Source organism: Schistocerca piceifrons, chromosome 3 (genome assembly GCF_021461385.2).
Source record: "Schistocerca piceifrons isolate TAMUIC-IGC-003096 chromosome 3, iqSchPice1.1, whole genome shotgun sequence".
Taxonomy (NCBI): domain Eukaryota; kingdom Metazoa; phylum Arthropoda; class Insecta; order Orthoptera; family Acrididae; genus Schistocerca; species Schistocerca piceifrons.
The window spans coordinates 517,978,744-518,000,763 of record NC_060140.1 but is presented as its reverse complement, the minus strand read 5'-3'; the positions used below and the strand labels follow the sequence as shown (position 1 = coordinate 518,000,763).

Below are 22,020 nucleotides of genomic sequence, written 5' to 3'. Positions count from 1 at the left end.
CAAGCACTGTACAAGCAATTGTGGTGAGTTAGTAGACAATAGAAACTCACTCAGCTAACACAGGATGATATAATATGTGGTACGGTTATACTCCTACTGCCAACACAGGTTTGTTGACTAGACTCTAGACTTCACATAGGCGGTCTCCTGTAGCTGAGTGTAGCTCACATAATCCTCAATAGCTGTTTTCATTGTTACATAGTAGAGTTCAGTGACCAGCAACCCACAGCTCATGGGCCCCATACAGCCCATGAAACCATTCAGTGTCACATAAAGCATTCATTGTTTTGGTTATGGTATTCGGAACAAAACTAGCAGAGATTTTGTGTGTTTCTTGTACAACAAAATATAGTTCAAAGACAACTCCATCACACAGTGGAGCAGCAGTGTTCTTTCGCCAATTCTTCGCCTAACTTTAATGAACATCTTTGTCATGCATGATCTAATTTTGTCATCCATAACTAACTGTTTCAAAAACTGTGAAAATTATTCTGCTGTAGCTTTTTTTTCACAGATGGAGTTTTGATTCACTATCAGATTATATGAAATTCAGCTGTTACTATACCATCATATCTGAATGGTCTAAGACTGTTTCATAATCAATGCGTAGTTCCTCAGAAATATGATAGTAGATAGTGTGCTGATAATGCTCAGGTTTTGTCATTTTTTATTTCCTTTTTAAGTGCATTGTTGAGAAGATATTTGAATCAAAGTTTGTAAACAAAGCAGCCTCAATCTTTTAATCAGAAATGCATCAAATTCAAAAACATCACTAATAATTTGTGGCAGGTTGAACCACATTCATCGCCTTTTGTAAATACATTTCAGAATTTGTCAGTATTATTCTAAATTTTTACTCGAATCCAAAATACATGACCTTTTCTTGACTGCCTTGGTAACACTAGCTTGAAGTATTTCCAGAATTATGCAATCGTGAAGCCAACTACTGCAGATTACGAGCAAACCTTCTCTCCAACCCATTATGTTGTGTTAGATTTTTTTCTTAAATTGCAGTAATACTGACTTGTGCTCATAAATTTCACTAGCATATAGCTATAAAAGACTGTGTTTTTTGTTCTTAGCTTTTTCTTTTTAAATAAAATTGTCCTTTAAAAATATTTGTATGTTTCTTCCCTTAAACATGTTTCAGTTTAGGGTATTTTCTGACAGTGTTTATATCAAAACCACTTTTTGTATTTAAAAATACTGTTTATTGAACACCTTTAAAATGTGAAGTTGGAAGCATGCAGCCCACAAGATATTCAGATTTTGATAGTGCAATCTGTGGGTATTAAAAGATTAGTGATCCCTGTTGTAGTTTCACTCATCATTCGTGAAAAATTTATTGAGTATATTTCTGTAACAACAATGTAACCAACTTGTCAACTTGTGGATAGTAGCTTGACCTAAAATCAAGTGAAAAAGCACAAAATGTTTTTTTTTTCCTCCCAGCACCAAGAACCACAGCTTGGTACTCTTTTTGCTTACTTCTTTAATTAATTACCCACCATCCTTGTGAATACAATAATTAAGCTGTATCACAGTCTGCTAAACATGGGTTTCAACCTCATCACTTCACGCTACTCTTTGCAAAGTAAAATTGCCAGGCATTGGATTTCAAATTCCCGTTGCCTTCCCCAGCTTCGCAGGTACACACTCACGTTCACATGCTCTCTGTCCTTCAAACCGATTTGTTTCACCTTTTCGCTTGTTCCTTTTTTTTTTCAGTTTCTGTTGTAGATGCTCCTTTGCTTTGGTTCTTTCTCTCTAGCATTTGGTTTTTCTTTCATTTTTTTCTGTACCCTCTTTTGTCTCAATTGTGTTTCAACAGTATTTTTTGTTTCCTTGCCAATCATATTCCCAAAATTTCATATTTCTTAAGTTTTTAAATTTGTTGAAACATTGATGGTACTTGGAAACTTATCGAATCTAAATTTCATTCTTTTAGAGTCCCCTGTTTACTTACTAATTAGTAAATGATAAATTCTTACTATACTAATTTGTTTCTTGAGCTCAAGTCATAGATGCTGCCAACAGCTGATAATTGTGTTGTAAGCATCTTTTCATGTCTATCCGTTTTCTTTTCATTTGCTTTTTCATTTTTGTTCAGAACATCAGGCAAGACAAAATATCAGTGTCATAAATTTTGACAAAGTAACTAAAATTCATTTATAAAATCTAGGAAGATATCTTTAGAGTAAACATTTCCAGGGTCGTGCACATGCAGTTTTCACAAGTCTGTATTATTTATTTATTTTTACTTTATTTATTTCTTGCAGATACCAGAAGGTATGTCACCAGAACATCAGATTCAAGAACTGCACTCACAGATATCTCTGAGAGACAATAGAATTACAGAACTTAATGGTAAAATAATTGAACTGGAAAATACAATAATTGATCTTCAAGAGAACTTGAAGGAGAAGGATTCTGTAATTGAAGCTCGCACAAAGGCAATAACATTAATGTCAGAAGACTTGTCACGCAAAAGCAAGGCAACTTTAGATACCTTAGATGAAACACGTGAGGAGATGAGGACAATGCAGCAAAATTTTGTTGCCCTTGAATCAAACATGAAAAGAGAGAAAGAAGACCTGAATAAACAACTGGAAGCAAAAAACAAGAGGTGTGGAAAGCTTCTGATAACTTATCATTTTTACATTCCACTCTTTTCTCCTGCGTGCTTTTATATCACTTGATATGGATTCCCAGGAATGCAATCTTAATGACAATACTAGTTTTAGTGATGAAAAGCAAATATTGATATTGTAAAGTAAGTATCCATTTCTCTTGCATTTTTTCCAGAGTAAGACAGATTGTATGTTTGAAAATCGAAACACTGTACGTATCTACATCTACATGTACATACATACTACACAAGCCATTGTATGGTGCATATCAGAGGCTACCTTGTATTGTTGCTAGTCGATTTCTTTCTTGTTCCACTTGCAAATAGAGAGAGAGGAAAATGACTGTGTTCCTCTGTATGAGCTGTATTTTCTCACCCATATTTTGAAAGAAGAATGTCATCCTTCTTCCACAGATCCCTATTTGAGGCTATAAAGCATCTCTGTAATACTCACCTTTTGATTGAACCTACTCGTAACAAACCTAGGAGCCCGCTGCTGAATTGCTTCAGTGTCTTCCTTTAATATAACCTGGCGAGGATCACAAAAATTTCAGCAGTGCTCAAGAATGGGCCGCACCAGTGGTCTGTACTCGGTCTCCTTTATATATACACTACATTTTTCCAAAATTCTCCCAATAAACCGAAGTTTGACAGTACACCTTCCCTACTACCGCATTTTCGTGCTTGTTCCATTTCTTATCACTTTGCAACATTACGACTAGATACTTAATGAATGTGAGTGTATAAAGCAGCACATGCCAGTGCTATATTGAGATTATTTTTCCTACTCATCAGCATTAACTTAATTTTTCTACATTTAGAGCAAGCAGCCATACTTCACACCAACTAGAAATTTTGTCATCTTGTGCCCTCTTGCAGCCACTCAATAATGACACCTTCCCATATGCCACACCATCATCAGCAAAGGGTCTCAGATTTTTTCCTCACTCTGTCTGTCAGATCATTTATGTATGTAGACAAAAAGAGTAGTCCTACCACTGTTCCCTAAGGCACTCCTGACGATACCATAGTCTCTGATAGACACACTCTGTTGAGGATAATATATCGTGCTCTAGTCTTCAAGCCACTCACATATCCGGGAATCTATTCCATATTCTCGTACCTCCATTAACAGTATGCAGTGGGACACTGTGTCAAATGCTTTGCTTTGCTTTCTGGAAATCTGGGGGAGTATGGAATCTGCCTGTTGCCCTTCATCCATTTTTCACAAGATATCGTCCAAGAAAAGGACAGACCAAGTTTGACACAAGCAATGCTTTCTAAATCCATGCTGATTTGTGGACAGAAGCTTTACTGTCTCAATGATTATATTCAAACTCAGAATATGTTGAAGAATTCTGTAGCAATCCAGTGTTAACAATATTGGTCTGCAATTATGCGGGTCCGTTCTTTTACTCTTCTTGAATACACTGATCTTGAACACACCTGCACCTTTTTGCAGTCACTTAGAACTTTGCGCTGGGTGAGAGATCCGCAATAAATGTAACCTAAGTGAGGGGGCCAATGCCATAGAGTACTCTCTTGTAAAACTAAATTGGGATTCCATCATTAACCACCAACATATTTGTTTTTAACTCTGTCAGTTGCTTCTCTGTGCTGCCAGTGATGCTTACTTCTGTGTCCTTCAAATGGGAGTCTGTACAGTGATGTGTTTGTGCAAACCTCACATGTGAATGATTTCTTAAACATGAAATTTAAAACTCCAGCTTTCCTTTTGCTGTTTTCTATTGCCACACCAGGCTGGTCAGTGAGTAACTGTATAGAAGCCTTTGACGTGCTTGGCGACTTTACATAGGACCAGAATTTTCTCGGGTTCTCGACAAGATCTTTTGTTTGGATATGATGATGGAAGTTGTCGTATGCTTCGCACACGGATCTTTTTTACAGATTCATGAATGTCTACTAACTTTTGCCTGTCATCATTTTTTATTAAACTACAGTAGGTCTTTTCCATCGTTAATCCACTTACTCGGCTTATACTTTTCTGGAGTGCAATTTACAGTCAGCTCAAACTTTGCTCACAGTTTCTCTATGTCTGTTATATTGGAACTAAATGATGTCCATTTATTGTGTAAATTGGCTGCTAAAACCTGTTTATGTGCTCTTTCTAGCAAAAATACTCTGCCGACCTTCTTGATGGACTTATTAAATTTAGTAACCATCATCACTGTGATGAGATGATCACATTCCTATCTCTAACTGACACAATCAGTAAGCTCAGGCCAGTTTGTCACTACAAGGTCTAAAATATTTTTATTGCTTTAGGCTATTGAACTAGCTGCTCAAGACAGTTTTTGGAAAACATATTCAAAACTACTTCACAAGACTGTCTGTTCTTACCACCTTCAGTGAATCCATAGACTTCACAATCTTTCCTCAGTAGGTTAAAGTTGCCTCCAACTAATATTGCATGACATAGATATTTTCACACTTCTAAGCATAGGCTTTCTTTGGATGTTTCTAAAACTGTCATGTCAGAATTGAGTGGCCAGTAAAAACATCAGATAATTTACTTTACTTCATTTAGATCAATTACATGCATCTGAGTAATTTTACAGTCAGACTTAATTTCTACTTCCATAGACATAATATTTTAGTCGACTGCAATGAACACCACCTCTCCTATGGCATCTAATCTGTCTTTTTAATATGCATTCCATGTCTCACTAAATATTTCCGAGTTTCTTGTTTCTGATTTCAGCCAGCACTTGATTCCAAAAATAATTTGAGCACAACAACTTTTCTGCAGTACAATAAATTCAGAAGCTTTGTTACGAATACTGTGAGAATTTACTTTAAAATTTTGACACATGAAATGTCTTTACTTTTTATGCTCTCTGATTTCACTTATTGCATATCAATTGGTGAGCTTTCATCAGAGGACCTCAACTCACTGTCTAGCATAAAAAAACTTGTGCACTTCACAAGATCTCTGATACCTGAGTAGGTGCTTGCTTTGTTTAGTGCATTCGTGACCTATCCAGCGGAGTCCTACATTTCTCCATCCCCTAACACAGGCCCATAAATATCCAGCGGAGTCCTACAATTCTCCATCCCCTAACACATGCCCATAAATATGCAGCCGAGACTGTCACAGAATAAACAGAGCCTTTGATTGGCACCCTCCACTCGTATCAAAAGCAAAGGACCACAATCAACTATAGGTACGATGCTGCAAATTGTAACCTTTGCTTGAATCCCACGAGTGAGGCCAAAAGTCTTCACCATTTCTGCCCGTCACCTATATGAACTGAGGATGGCCTCAGAACCCAAGTGACAACATAATTGGTGCTGGCGTGACCCAGAACTTGCAGACGTCAGCACCCTGCACCCTCGATAGTCACAGGCTGCGCCACCTCCACTTCTCAGATGAGGCCCTGAGGCAGACATACCGAGCGCACAATGAACTTCATTCCAGACGTGGACACTGTTTCTCTAAGGGACTTGACAACACACCTAACATTGGAGCTCCCTATAACTATCAATTCCTTGCTCCTTTTTGCCTGCTCAGACTCTGCTGAAGGAGCAGCCACCTGTCCACTTACATGTTGATTGGTCGAGGCCAGCCAGTGTCCACCTTGACTCTCTGCCTCGAGCGGCACAAACGCGTTACAACTTGCCACTCACCTTACAAGGTCGTAACCCTCTCTTCGGGTGTACTACAAGCTTCCTTGGTAACAGAGCCCGTGACATATCCCACGCATGCCAGATTCTCTGCCACCACTACACCCTGAAGCAGCAGCCAGTAGATGGCTCATCACAGCTGAAAGCATTTTCAGCTGTTGGCAAACTTTGGCCAGTTCATCATGTGTCCACACGCAGCGTGTACACACATGTCCATCCTAGGACTACTAACTGGTTCAGTCCATGTTAAACTGCCTAATTTCGGAACAAATTTCACTGAAATAACAGGCGAACATTCATAAGTGTCCTCAATGAACATTATTAAAGTTTAGCGTTCATTGAAGCAATACTGGCCAAGATATTTTCACTCCATGCATGATATTGCGGAGAACGAGTATAAATTTCTGGTGACTAAGAGCTGTTGTATCTTGAGCAATATTTTGTTGAAAGAAACGAAATTTAGCCATATTGTACAACTCCATTCGTTCTCTTAAGAATGTTAATGAAAAGAATATTGCGAACCATATTCAGCAAGAAAATCTTAGGTAAAACTACCAGATAAAATTGATGTAAAAAAAATTTCACAGTGTGGCTTCTTATATCCCAGGGACTAAAGGTATGCTGAATGTGATGCTAGGCGTAAAGTCACTTAACAATACAAGATTCTCAAATATAAAGTTTCATTTATGTACCACTTCTCAATCCTGAATAATTTAGTGCAAAGTTGAAGATTTTGTAAAAAGATCAAAACTGGTATTTTCGACCCGATTTTCCAAAAAAGCTATGTTGTCTAAAGCTTTCCAAACTGGGCTCATTAATAAGTGCCATGGTTTTAACAACAAACAATAATTTATTCAATTATCCAGCGTGAGCTAGCAATCCTAGACAACTTCAATCACAGTTGGCTGTAAAAATCTCAGTATGAGAGAAATTTTTAATCTGCCGGGAAGTTTCATATCAGCGCACACTCCGCTGCAGAGTGAAAATCTCATTCTGGAGAAAAATGTTAATTTTGGATTCTTATATCTCATAGATCAAACACATGCTGAGCACAAAACTTAATATGCAATAGGTTAGTAGCACAAGGATGTGGAATACAAAATTTCATTTATCTACTATTTTAGAATGATCCTCAGGTTTGTCAAAAAAAAAAAAAAAGTTCATTTTTCTGAAAAGGTGAAAATAGGGCACTTCTTTTATAAAGACCATTTTCTATTAAAGCTTTGGAATAAAAGAGAGCATGTTAAGTTTGGCTTCTTATATCTCATTGATAAAAGACATGATAATCATGAAACTTTGGCACAACTACATAGCAACAGAAAGGTTTCCAGAATAAAATATCCTTCATGAACTGCTTTCCAGATTTCTACAAAATCAGTTCAAACTTGATTTTCATAAAAATTACAAAAATACAGCAGATTCAATTTGCTTTTAGAAAATCTGATTTCCATAACCGATTTTAAACTAATCATAGTTGGAAAGAACATGTTTCCGAGCATTTAGGAAATAACATTTGATTTTCTGTTGCACGCTGACAATACCTGAAAATAATGGACAAATTTGAGAGAAAGTACCATGGGAAGAGGCTGCATTTGAGAAATCTGTTGATTGTGTTTTGTTGCAATTTTCTTTTTATTATTGGAAATTAATATCTCACTATATTGTGTTGGTCCACAGTGACATTGTTTACAATTTATGCTGTGATCAGTTCTTGTGTGCCACGTACTGTTAAAATGGCTGAAGTAAATAATCAGTAGTGCTCATGTAAAGAACAGAAGAGATAAGGTACTTAGCAGCTCTGTAAGCAGACAGGAAGCGCAACAGGGCTTTGAAACCTAAATTAAGAAACCAAATTACAATCTTGAGAAACTGGATGAAGAAGCCCCCCACTGGTTGGTATTGCACAATGAGCGAGCATGACACCTATGGCAATGGGATTGTCGGTTCATGTTCTTGAACAAATAGCGACAATGACACCATGGACCAGTGCAACATAGTGAGATATTATTAGTCAGTTTAAAAATAAAAACCACATGCAAATGAAACATGGGCAATGGGTTACTGCAATGTTACCTGTTACCATGGTACAGTCTCTCAAAGTTGTCCATAATTTTCAGGTATTTTTAGTGCACATTGGAAAATCGAACATGATTTTCTGAATGCTCAGAACATGCAAAAAAGATATTTCTGAAAGCAAACTGCTTGTGATGTATTTTTGTGATTTTTATGAAAATCAAATTTGAGATGATTTTGTAGAAATTTGGAAAGCAGTACATGAATGATACTTTATATTGACAAACCTTACATTGCTTAGTTGTTGTCTCCAAAGTTTCATGTTTATATGTCTTTAATCAACACTATATAAGAAGCCAATGTTAAAATTTCTTCACAGCAGGATTTTTCTATTACTTTGCCTCAGTTTATGTAGCACTGTTAACCACTGTTCGTGGGAGGGGGACAGCTTCTGAAGCTGTAATACACTAATGTATTTGTGAAAAAGAGAGAGAGAGAGGAATATACCCTGTTTTCGCATTTTTAAAAAAGTCTTGGTCTTTTTGACAACTTTGTAGGTCACTGGAAAATAGTATTTGAATGAAATTTTGTATTCCACATCCTTGTGCTACCGACCTATTGTGTATTAAGTTTTTCACATTCAGCTTGCATTTACTCTATGAGATATATGAATCTGAAGTTTACATTTTTGTCATGCCATGATTTTCACACCCAGCTTCGATTGAAATTGATTAGCATTGTTATTCTGTGTTGGCTTCTCAAATAAACTTCTTTTTTGCTATTAAAAACCATGGTCTTTCTAATGAGCCCAGTTTGGAAGTTTTATAGAACATAGGTTATTGCAAAATCAGGTTGAAAATGCCACATTTTTTACCGTTTTACAAAATATTCAACTTTGCACTTAATTTATTCAGTATTGGAAAGCAGTACATAAATGAAACTTTATATCTGAGAACCGTGTGTTAGGTTACTTCATACCAAGTGTCATGTTCATCGTACCTGAGATATAGGAAGCCAGACTTTGTAATTTTTTCAGGCTATTTTGCCTAAAATTTTTTGGCTGAGTATGGCTTGTAAAACTCCTTTCATTATTATTCTTAAGAGAACACATACAGTTGTTCAAGATGACCACATTTAATTTCTTTCAACAAAGTATTGTCCGAAGCATAATAGCCCAAAGTCACCAGAAATTCTCATTCGCTCTCTTCAAAGTTGTGCGTGGAGTCAAACAAGAAAATATATCTTGGCTGGTATTGCTTTGATGAACATGAAACTTCACTCATATTCATTCGGGACGTGTGCGAATTTACACATAAAATTTCAATATAATCCATGATGATCAAGCATCATAAAGGACAATATATCACATACAAACTTATAAATTTTACAATGGTCGTAAGTGTTCCTTGCCATACATAAATGTAAATCAAACATGAAATAAATGAAACAAGAACACATTTGACCAGTGTTCCTTGACATTCTCTCCTCTTCAGTTACAACATAATTACATAACCCTCAACAATTTGAGTGGCACTGCTCTGTAGCCCTACACTCATACAGCATCACAGTACTTCGGTTAAAATTACTTTTGGATTGACAGATTGTAGTGGCAGGGGGCAGTGCTGCCAGCATGCAGACAACCAAGCTTCACAAGGTGCTGCATGTAACATACAAAACGAAAAACACAGTGAGCATGTGGCACTCAAAGCAGAACTATGATTGGATGGCAGTTGGCTGTAGGGGCCAACTTGGTGAAACATCAATCATAAAGTAATTTTAATCAGAGTACAGGACATTGTTGGTGGCCATCAGTGACTACCTGGTACAGTCCTCTCATTGTTATGAACAAGCTCCATCACTTCAGGCATTAGTTTTGTAACCTTTATTATGTTGCCCTAACTTAACAATATACATTTCTCCTTTCTGACTTTGTCACGATTCCTGTTATTTATATCATTTATGAATATGACTCACAAACTATATCCTTATGAATATAATAGAGGGAAACATTCCACGCGGGAAAAATATATTTAAAAACAAAGATGATGTGACTTACCATACGAAAGTGCTGGCAGGTCGATAGAAACACAAACAAACACACACATACACACAAAATTCTAGCTTTCGCAACCAATGGTTGCTTCGTCAGGAAAGAGGGAAGGAGAGGGAAAGACAAAAGGATGTGGTTTTTAAGGGAGAGGGTAAGGAGTCATTCCAATCCCGGGAGTGGAAAGACTTACCCTATGGTAAGAGGGAAGGAGAGGGAAAGACGAAAGGATGTGCATCAGGAGAGGGTAAGGAGTCATTCCAATCCCGGGAGCGGAAAGACTTACCTTACCCTCTCCCTTAAAACTCACATCCTTTCGTCTTTCCCTCTCCTTCCCTGTTTCCTGACGAAGCAACCATGGGTTACGAAAGCTAGAATTTTGTGTGTATGTATGTGTTTGTTTGTGTTTCTATCGACCTGCCAGCACTTTCGTATGGTAACTCACATCATCTTTGTTTTTAAATAAACTATATCCTTATAATGATTCTATTCATAGGCTTAATTAACACTAATAAAAATCTTCAAAAATTAAATTTCTGAATTGGGTAAATGTAATTATTTATTTGCAAAGGGTTAAGCATTATTCCTAACGTAGTTTTCTTTCCCACTCTTGCACTACAGACTCACTAATGAATTTCAAGCAGCATAAGGTGCTTCCTTTACTCAACTTCTTACTCTGCAGGTTAACCTTTAAGCTTTTCATGGCAGAATAAAAAAAGAGGAATTTTTGCTGGTGGATGTATGGTATGTGGCCGTGATGGTCTAAATGTTAAAATACTAGAGTCCAGCCCTAGAGACCCAGGGTTCAGTCCCGGATAGGGACGGGGATTTTTCTTATTCTAGTCCTTCCAGAACATCAGGTGCACTCAGCCTGCTACAAAATTAGTGCCAGAGGTCTTCACCCGGGGTAAAAGGTGGCTGGGCAGTGGGCCCACCACCCCCTCCTTGTAGTACCGTAACGAAGAAAGGTTGCAGTCTACAATTCAGTCAGGTCAAAAGCTAAGTCACAGGCTTGAACCACAGACTTTACTTTTTTAGCCTCATAGTATAGCAAAAGAGTAGCAACAATACAGGAATCAGAATCTGAGAACAGTGTTACACCAGCTCAGAGCCATGTAATCGCAAAGTACATATTCACTAAAGAACAGTGATGCCCCTGAAAGCTTGTTCTCAACCAGACTGCAATGAACACTGTGACAATTTTCAAGCACATTCTTTGAATTTCTACATTTGCATCTGCATCTACACTCCGCAAACCACCATGAGGTTCATGCTAGAGGGTACATCGCATTGTACCATTTATTGGGGTTTCTTCCTTTTCCATTCACATGTGGAGCATGGGAAGAATGATTCTTTGAAAGCCTCTGTGCATGCAGTAATTATTCTAATCATGGCCCCTATGTGAGTGATAATGTAGGGGGTTGTAGTATATAGTTTAAAGCTGGTTCTAGAAACTGTGTTAATAGTTTACGTCTTATCTTAAAGAGTCTTCCAGTTCAGTTCCTTCAGTATCTCTGTAACATTCTCCACAGATTAAACAAACCTGTGACTATTTGTGCTGCCATTGTCTGTATATGTTCAATATTCCCAGTTAGGCCTATCTGGTATTAGTCCTGCACACTTGAGCAATATTCTAGAACTGGTCGCAAGAGTGATTTGTAAGCAATCTCCTTCGTAGACTGATTGCACTTCCCCATGTTCTACCAATAAACCGAAGTCAACCACCTGCTTTACCCACCATTGTACCTATGTGGTCATTCCATTTCATATCCCTACATAGTGTTACACCCAGCTATTTATTTGATTTGGCTGATTCCAACAGTGACTCATTGATATTATAGTCCTAGGATACAATGTTTCTTTGTTTTGTGAAGTATAAAATTTTTCATTTATGAATATTTAGAGCAAGTTGCCAATCTCTGCACTATGTTGAAATCTTATAAAGATATGACTGAATATTTATGCAGCTTCTCTCAATAGTACTTCATTATGATAACAGCATCATCTGCAAAAAGCCTGATGTTACTATTAATATTGTCTACAGGGTCATTCATATGCAACATGAACAGCATGGGTCATAACACACTTCTGTGGGCTACCTCCGAAATTACTTCTACAGCTTACGATGACTCTCTATCCAAGATAACATGTTGTGTCCTTCCTACCAAAAAGTCCTCAGTCCAGTCACAATTTTGACATGATACCCCATATGATCATACTTTTGACAGTAAGCATAGGTGTTTTACTGAGACAAATACTTTTTGAAAACCAAGAAATACAACGTCTACCTGATCGCCTTAATCCAAAGCTTTCAGTATGTCATGTGAGAAAAGTGCAAGTTGGGTTTAACATGATCGATGTTTTATAAATCCATGCTGGTTGTCATTGAGGTGGTCATTTTGTTCAAGGTACCTCATCACATTCGAGCTCAGAATATGTTCTAAGATTCTACAACAAATCGATGTCAGGCATATTATATGGTAGTTTTGTGGATCACTTCTACTACCCTTCTTGTAGACAAGTGTGACCTGTGCCTTTTTCCAATAACTGGGCACAGTTTTTGTTAAGGGATCTATGATAGATTATAGTTAGAATAGCGGCTAACTCAGCCAAATTCAGTATAGAATCTGACAGGGATTCCATTGGGCCCTGGAGCTTTGTTCATTTTGGACGGTTTCAGATATTTCTCAACATTACTGACACTAATACATATTTCATTCTTCTTTTCAGTGCTACAAGAAATAAATTTGAGCAATTCTCCTGGGTTTTCCTTTGTAAAATAACATTTGATAATGGAGTTGAGCATATCATCTTTTACTTTACTACCCTCAGTTTCAGTTCCTGTCTCATTCACCAGCTAACTTTGGTGCCACTAATAGCCTATAAATAAAACCAGAATTTCTTTGGGTTCTTTGAAAGATCATTTGACAATATTCTGATACAAAGGCAGTGTGCATTGCTCTCTTGACAGCCAAACGCGTTTCATTCAGCATCGCTCTATCTATAGCCCTACACTTTGTTTTACACCAATTACTCGGTAATCTCTGTTTCCTTAGAAGTTTCTTTTACAGTGACTGTAAACCGTGGAGGTTCCCTCCCATTATGAACTGTTCTGCTGGGTATGTATCTGTCCAGTGCGTGGTCAACTATTCTTTTAAATTTGAGCCAGAGTTCCTCCACATGCCCCTGCCCTATACTGTAAGTTTCAAGTTCCTCATTGAGATATGACCGTACTCTCTTCCCCCCCTCCGCCCCCACCCCCCACCCGTTTTACTGAACATACATAATCTTTCAGTTTGTTTTAGTTGTCTATTGTACTTTGATAAACATTGTTGCCACAACCACGTTATGGTCACTGATACAGTTTCGCTATGGCGATCCTCTAAGAGGTCAGGTCTGTTGCCATTAGATGCAATATGTTTCCATCATGAGTAGTGTTGTAATTCTTGAGGCTTACCTGGCAATCTGTTGATATTTTGAAAAAACAGGACTTCTGCCGGATGTTCGTGTCGTTCTCGCACAATATTTTGATGGTGTAACTCTCTGTCTTCTTCAGATGCTACCCGAGAATGGTCCTCGAGTTGACCGAGTCCAGTATTTATGCCTGTAAGGTGCCAGGCGCTCCCTAGCCAGCCCACACTGCATTGGGTGTTCCCTCCGCGATCCGTGCCCGCCAGGCCCGGCTCCCATGGGCCCCTCTGGCCACTGGTTTTCCCACTGCAATCTGCATCTGGCTTGGCCGCTCTCTGGGTTCGCAGTCATCATCTGTAGTGTCTGGTGCTCTGTATCCTGGCTGTTTCCTCGATTTCCACTTCTGTCTCTTCCTGAGCGCTCCGTAATCGGTTCGTGCTGCGTGAGTGTTCCACCTCCGGTTCACACCCGCTTGGCATGGCTCCAATGCTTCCCTCTGATCGCTGATGTGCTGACCAACGTCTGTACAAGACTTGGATGTCCTCTAGGGTCATGTTTTCATCATCTTGGGAGTGTCAGGAAAAATCTCTAGTGTCTGGCGCTGTGTCTCATGGCTGGTTTCTCAGTCCCCACTCCTGTTTTTTGTGAAATCTCACAAACACACAAGACTGAGGTGCCCTCTGCAGATGACATAGCACTGTCTTTTAAAGTACACATGCATGTCACTGCATAATAAAGCATGGAAACATTTAAGTGTGAATTTTTTGCGTATTGATGTAGATGCAAAAGAAATGCAAAGCTATTACTGTGTGTTCTGTTGTGCAGGTATCATTTCATGCAGCAGTCATGTATATTTTTTTAAGTTTTATTTTAGTAAGTTGTTTTTCATTCTGCAGGTTACAACAGATGGAAGACAGAAACAAGATGCTGGAATCAACAAGATTTGAGCTGAGCACTCGGAATGCAGAGCTCCAAGAGAAAGTTGTTCTTTTGCAATCTGAATTACAGAAACAGTCTGAAGAAAATCATCTAACTGATAATGTAAGAGCATTAGAAGAGGCTCTTGAGAAAGCAAACAATGAGATTAGTAGCCTGAAATCTGTTATTCATGAAAACAAGGTGAAAACATAAAACATTTAATTTATTTCCGTTTTCACATATATTTGTGCATGTGTGTGAGAGAGAGAAAGAGGGGGGGGGGGGGGGGATGGATGGATGGAAGTGGGGTGGCTTTTTAGATGATGACAATCAAAAATAAAATCCTCCGATGCCTTTCTCCTGCAGAAGAAGAGGTTTTTTAGAGCTCTCATAGACAAACTACGTTCTGCAGGTAGTTATGAAGATAGTATGGTTTTCAATAATGTGATTATTTGGTAATATAACACAACTGCCTGATGTGCTGCTACTCTCTCCACTCTAAGGAGCTAATCTTTTGCTGGTACTTTTTTAGAAATCAAACAATATCAGGTTCAGTTGAGAACAGTTCTGAGCAAATTGCAGACTGTACCATATGGTTTATTACAAAAATTATTATTCATTTCAAACAATTTAACTACATTCCATTGTAGCAATGTCCCATGTGCCACAATACTTTTTAGGAAGCAGACAATGGAGGGTTTGAGTGAGAACAGTTCTTAGCAAACCACAGCCTGTTGCATATGTTTTATTGCCAAAATTTTTACTCGTTTCAAACAATTTAACTACATCCAGTTTTAGCTATGTCCCATGTGCCACAATACCTTCTTAATCACTTACACTGAAACTACAGCTGTCGGAACGCAGCACAGATCATCAAAGCAAAAACACACTAGCGAGTGCAGCCAACCACAGAACAGATTGTAGCAAACTCTAAACTGCTACTGCTGTTTGAATAGAGCTGAATAACGTGAGGTTGCAGAACAAAGAACGTGACACAAATAATTATACAGAATCCATTACTTCCAAAACCATGTGTTCCACGTGAGTCCATTTAGCAAGCACGTCTGACTAATGCCAGCTCAGACACAGAGCCTGTACTGAACTGCTAACTGCGTACTGGGAGCAACAACAATCACTATTTCAGACATGGCAGATTAAGGGGGGGGGGGGGGGGATGAGGGGGATCGCCCCCCCCAAGAGTTGAAACTAAATTAAAATCAGATGGTAATTTTTGTAATCTGCACCAAAGTTAAACACCATAGTGGCATGCTTTACAATTATATAATCTGCTGTGTGTGTGTGTGTGTGTGTGTGTGTGTGTGTGTGTGTGTGTGTGTGTGTGTGTGAACTGAATTGAACTGACACCTCTGTGAAGGCTTATGAGCTTGCTGGTGTGTGTTAACAATTATATACAAGAAGTTATTCAGAAAAAGGTTGTGAATGCTACACGTTTCAAGAAATTTAAAACTTTTTTGTCTAAAATAAAACACATTTTTGCAATTTTTTGATATTTTTATGTATCAAAACAGCCTTAAACAGTATTTTTGAAGGTTTTTTCCTTAACTTTCAAGGAGAGGACCCCTGGGCGTTCTTTCTCGTATAGGTAAATGCCCCCACCCACAAAACTTCATTAATCCACCCCTGATATCTGAACACATTGTCAGTGGGTAACAATTACTTCGACAAGCTGGCTAACCCAGGATAGGCCATAGTATGTCCATTTTGGATATGAATCACTAGCCACTCAGATGATTCTTCAGTGACCCAAAGAGAGAGGAATGAGCAAGGTATCAGCTCACCATTTAAGCAAAATGCTTCATGTCCCATCCACAGTGCAACAAAATTCACAATTGCTGTAGGTTGACACCTGATCTGCTAATGAATGGTATCACCATCTTTGGACCATTAAAGAACCTTGTTGTGATTAGTCATATTCATCTGATATAGCCATTAGGCTTTGCTTGATTACTTTGTTGCAGGGATCTGATACAGTTTTCTGCTACACAGTTGTCAGTGTTTGTTGCACTGATTGAAAGGAAATGTGTGGGAGACCATGAGGTCGCATGGCAGTGTATGGGTACCATCACTATATAATAAATTTTGACCACAAGAACCTTTTTTTGTTTAATAACAGCTGACAAACCTGGCATTGTCCTGGTATTCATTTTTCCAGTTTTCTGTTCGAAATTAACTGTGTTTGTAGTGAAGTATCCATATATTTGTGAAAACACATTTGAAATTATGAAACAGTCTTACAAAGAAATGTACATTACTTGCAAATGTATAAGTACAGTATACAAATTAAGAGATATTATTCCTCACTGTAGACAGCTATAATTTTTGCCTACAGCTCTTTGTGCTTTGCAGTTGAAAGCTGTCTAAAACGCTGCCAGGTGTCAGGTATTTCCTTAAGTTGACTCAAGTGTAGGAGTGTATTAGTAGCAAATAATAAATGTATTAAAACTTCATGCATGACATGGCATTTTCAACATATCTCAGTGTTTACGACATCGAATCTCTTGAACTGTGTGTCTTACAATGATATATTTATGTAAGTACATTCAGAGGCAAATACGGATACTGTCAGCGAAATATGTTGCGAGTAGAGTTAGTACCAAAGAAGTAATAAACTGAGGTGACAAAACATCATAGGATAGTGATACGCACACAAACAGATGATGGAAGTATCATGTACACAAAGGTATAAGAGGGCAGTGCATTGGCAGAGCTGTCATTTGTATTCAGGTGAGTCATATGAAAAGGTTTTGGACTTGATTATGACAGCATAAAAGGAATCAACAGACTTTGAACACGACATGGAGGTTAGAGATAGGCGCATGGCACATTCCATTTCAGAAATCATTAGGGAATTCAATACTCCGAGATCCAAAGTATCAAATCAAACGTGTTTGTGAATAGGCTACAAAATTTCAGGCATTACCTCTCACCACTGACAACACAATTGCCGACGGTCTTCACTTAATGGCCGAGAGTAGTGGCTTATGCATAGAGTTGTCAAGGCTAACAGACAAGCAAAAATGCATGAAATTACCTTATAAATCAATGTTGGACATACGACAAACATATCCGTTAGGACAGTGTGGCTAAATTTGGTGTTAATGGGCTATGGCAGCAGACGATCTACGTGAGTGACTTTACTAACAGCACGACACAGCTTGCAGCGCCGTTTCTAGACTCATGACTGTATCAGTTGGACTCTAGATGACAGAAAAACCGTAGCACGGTCAGGTGAATCCCTGTTTCAGTTGGGAAGAGCTGATGGTAGGGCTAGAGTGTGGCGCAGACGCCATGAAGCCGTGAACTGAAGTTGTGAACAAGGCACTATGGAAGCTGGTGGTAGCTCCCTAATGGTGTGGGCTGTGTTTACATGGAATGGACTGGGTCCTCTGGTCTATCTGAACCAATCATTGAGTGGAAATGGTTATGTTCGGCTACATGGAGATCATTTGCAGCCATTCGTGTGCTTCATGTTCCCTTAACAATGCTCCATGCTGCCATTGGTTTGAACAACATTGCAGACATTGGAGCAAATGATTTGGCCACCTAAACCACCCGGCATGAACCCCATTGAGCATGTATGAGACATAATCAGAAGGTCATTTTTTGCTTAAAATCCTGCACTGGCAACACTTTGCCAATTGTGGATGGCTGTAGAGACAGCATGGCTCAGTATTTCTGCAAGGAACTTCCGACAACTTGTTGAGTCAGTAACACACCAAATTGCTGCACTATGCAGGAGGAGATTTGATAACGACATTAGAAGGTATCCTGTGTCTTTTGTCACCTCTGTGTAAATTTAAATTTCATGCACAATGTGACAGTTTTTCCGGCACCTCATTCTTTATGATGTCATATCATCTGAACTATGATAGGTACGTGGTTCTTACCTCCCACAGCGACTGTTGCCTGACAGTAAGGGATAAGTATACCAAGTTTTGCTAAATCGGTCCTGTTGTTCAGACCTAGATGTGGAAAACACACACACACACCCACACACACACACACACACACACACACACACACACACACACACACACATATTTTTATAATATATTTGGATTAATACCACCATCATACTATGATGGTTGGCAGGATAAACAGTAATGGCACACTTTCCCTGCAAGCTTTTACATTGCGCTGAAAATGTGAAATGCACAGAACACGATATTGAAAGAGAGAAACTGAGCTATCCTCCACTTCTTCCTCCCTATATCATTTATGGTGTATGTATGCTTCACATGTTAGGAAATTTATGTATTGAATGGAGTACAAATGCTGTTTAAGATGGTATCTACCATTCTGTTGCATTTATTATTATATTCTTAGGCTGAATTACTGCCGAGGAATATTGTATGTGACTAAATGTATTGTGTAACAAAGGTATTATTGTCTGAAAGGATACAGTCATTAAATTTTGTATCTTTACGTGTGGTGTAACAAACTTGCATGTAACTTAACCATCTACCCTGGCCTAGCTAAACATGACAGACTGAACATATGTACTCAGTTGTAGAGCATAAAATCTAGAGCAGATTTTCTCCTCTGTAATATCTGTTGCAACCAAGAGCTTCATTGCATTGTACGGCATAAATTATTTGGAGTAATTCACTATACGTTCCAATCATAACGGATTTGTGTTTGTACAACAGACTAGAGGACATCGAGTGCCACATTTATCAAATGTGCTAAGAAATTTCCATTATTTTAATTACCATAACTATATATTTCATTACTTTGCACAAATTAATTATATGTGCATAACTAGACAAGGACATGTACAAAATTTTATAAGCAGAATTGTAACTGACCATCTCTCATATTCAGTTGACCTGAGAGAGCCAGATCAGATATAGGTTTGATTAGAAACAATTTGGTGTTAACAAACCATTACTGACACTGAAAACTGATAGAAGGAAACAAGGTGGAAGATAAGGAAAATGTAAAATTTGGACGTACACATCTTGGATAATATTGGCTTGTTAGGTGTCAACTTGTGTCAGCAGCATAATGTGCAATTGTCCCATCATGTATCTACTACATTCCCTTACCATGAGCCAAGGGTGAAACTTGAGACCAGTTAGATGGAAACTTAATTGAAAAGATTACATTTCAAACTGAAATAAAATGGCATATAATCATACATTCACAGTTGTTCACAAATAGTTTGTTTGTGGACCCATATCTACTGAAACGTTTTTGTTTCTTCAACAGGTCAGACACTTAGTTTAACTACTAAGCTAGTATAGTGCAAAGGCATGTTCATCTTCACAAAATGTCTACATATACACTTACATACTCACTCCGTAAGCCACTGTATGGTGTATGGTAGAGGGCACGCTTTACTGCTACTAGCCATTTCCTTTCCCATTTCACTCCCAAGTGGAGCAATGGAAAAACGACTCTCTGTATGCCTCTATATGAGCCCTAATCTCTCTAGTCTTATTGTCATGGTCCTTACACGAAACGGACTTTGGCGGCAGTAGAATTGTTCTTCAGTCAGCTTTGAATGCGAGCTCCGTAAGTTTTCTCAATAGTGTTCCTCAAAAAGTACATCACCTTCCCTCCAGTGATTCCCATTTGAGTTCCCAAAGCACCTCCGTAATACTGGTGTGTTGTTTGAACCTATTGGTGTCAAATCTAGTAGCTCTCCTCTGAACTGCTTTGGTGTCTTCCTTTAATCTGACCTGGTACAAATCCCAAGCACTTGAACAGTACTCAGCAGTGGGTCCCACTAGTGTCCTGTATGCGGTCTCCTTTACAGATGAACTATGCTTCCCTAAAATTCTCCCAATAAACCAAATCCAACCATTTGCCTTCCCTACTACAGTCCTTTTGTGCTCATTCCATTTTGTGTTGCTTTGCAACATTACACATAGATATTTAATAAATGTGACTGTGTCAAGTAGCAAACTACTAATACTATATTCGAACATTATGGGTTTGTTTTTCGTCACATCTGCATTAACTTCCATTTTTATACATTTAGAGCTAGCTGCCATTCATCACATCAACTAGATATTTTGTCTAAGTCAATTTAGTATCCTCCTACAGTCACTCAACAGCGATACCTTCTCACACATCACATCATCACCAGCAAAGAGCCGCAGACTGCTGCTTTCTCTGTCCACTAGCTCATTTATGTATATAGAAAATAACAGCGGTCCTGTCCCACCTGCCTGGGGCTCTTCTGTCAATACCCTTGTCCCTGATTAACACACCCTGTCAAGGAAAACATACTGGGTTCTGTTATGTAAGAAGTCTTTGAGCCACTCATGTACATTCGAACCTATTGTGTATGCTTGTACTTTTGTTAGCAACCAGCAGTGTGACTCTGTGTCAAATGCTTTATGGAAATCTCAGAATTTGGAATCCGCCTGTTGCCCTTCATCCATGGATCAGAGGCTCTCATGTGAGAAAAGGTCAAGCTGAGTTTCACATGAGTGATTCTTTCTAAAACCATGCTGATTTGTGGACAGAAGCATTTCCCTCTCAACTAAGTATATTATATTCAAACTGAGAATATGTTTAAGGATTCTGCAGCAAACTGATGTTAAAGATATTGGCCTGGAATTTTGTGGGTTCATTCTTCCCTTTTTATATACCGGAGTCACCTGCACTTTTGCTTCGGACTTGCAAATGAGAGATTCATGATAAATGCAAGCCAAGTGAGAGGCAAATGCTGTAGAGTAGTCATTGTAAAACCAAATTAGGTTTCCATCAGGACCTGAAGACTTAAATGCTTTCAGCTCTTTCAGTTGTTTCTCTATACCAGAGATGCTTATTTCTATTTTCTCTATGCGGGAGTCTGTGTGATGGTCAAACAATGGTATGTTTGTATGATTCTCCTGCATGAATGTTTTCTTAAATGTGAAATTTAAAATGTCAACTTCACTTTTGCTATCTTCTACTGCCACACCAGACTAGTCAAAGAATGAGTGGATAGAAGCCTTTAAACCCACTTAGCAGTTTTAAAAAGGACCAGAATTCTTAGGTTCTCGGCAAAATCTGTTGCTAGGGTATGACAGTGGTAGTTGTTGTAAGCTTTTTGCATCGATCTTTTTACAGGTGCACAAATTGCTGTTAGCTATAGCCTGTCATCATTTGCACATTCCATTTTGAACTGAGAGTGCAACAACCTTTGTTTCCTCAGCATTTTTCAAATTTTGATGTTAAACCACGGTGGGTCTTTTTCATCTGTAATCCACTTACTCGACACTTACAGCTCCAGAGTATGATTTACAACCTATTTAATCTTTGCCCATAATTTCTCTACGTCCATCATACAGGAACTAAATTATGTCAGTTCATTGTCTAAGTGAGATACTAACAACTGTCT

General features: G+C 38.4%; 1 protein-coding gene across 2 annotated transcripts in view; it reads left to right on the top strand.

Annotated features, from left to right (window-relative positions):
* LOC124789302 (protein lava lamp-like) overlaps positions 1 to 22,020 on the top strand; it is a 153,976-nt gene that overhangs the window by 41,562 nt on the left and 90,394 nt on the right. For both annotated transcript variants that reach the window (XM_047256613.1, XM_047256612.1), the window contains exons 5-6: positions 2,280 to 2,626; positions 14,642 to 14,864. In XM_047256613.1, the coding sequence (XP_047112569.1) occupies positions 2,280 to 2,626; positions 14,642 to 14,864 (570 nt within the window). The remainder of the gene's footprint in view (positions 1 to 2,279; positions 2,627 to 14,641; positions 14,865 to 22,020) is intronic.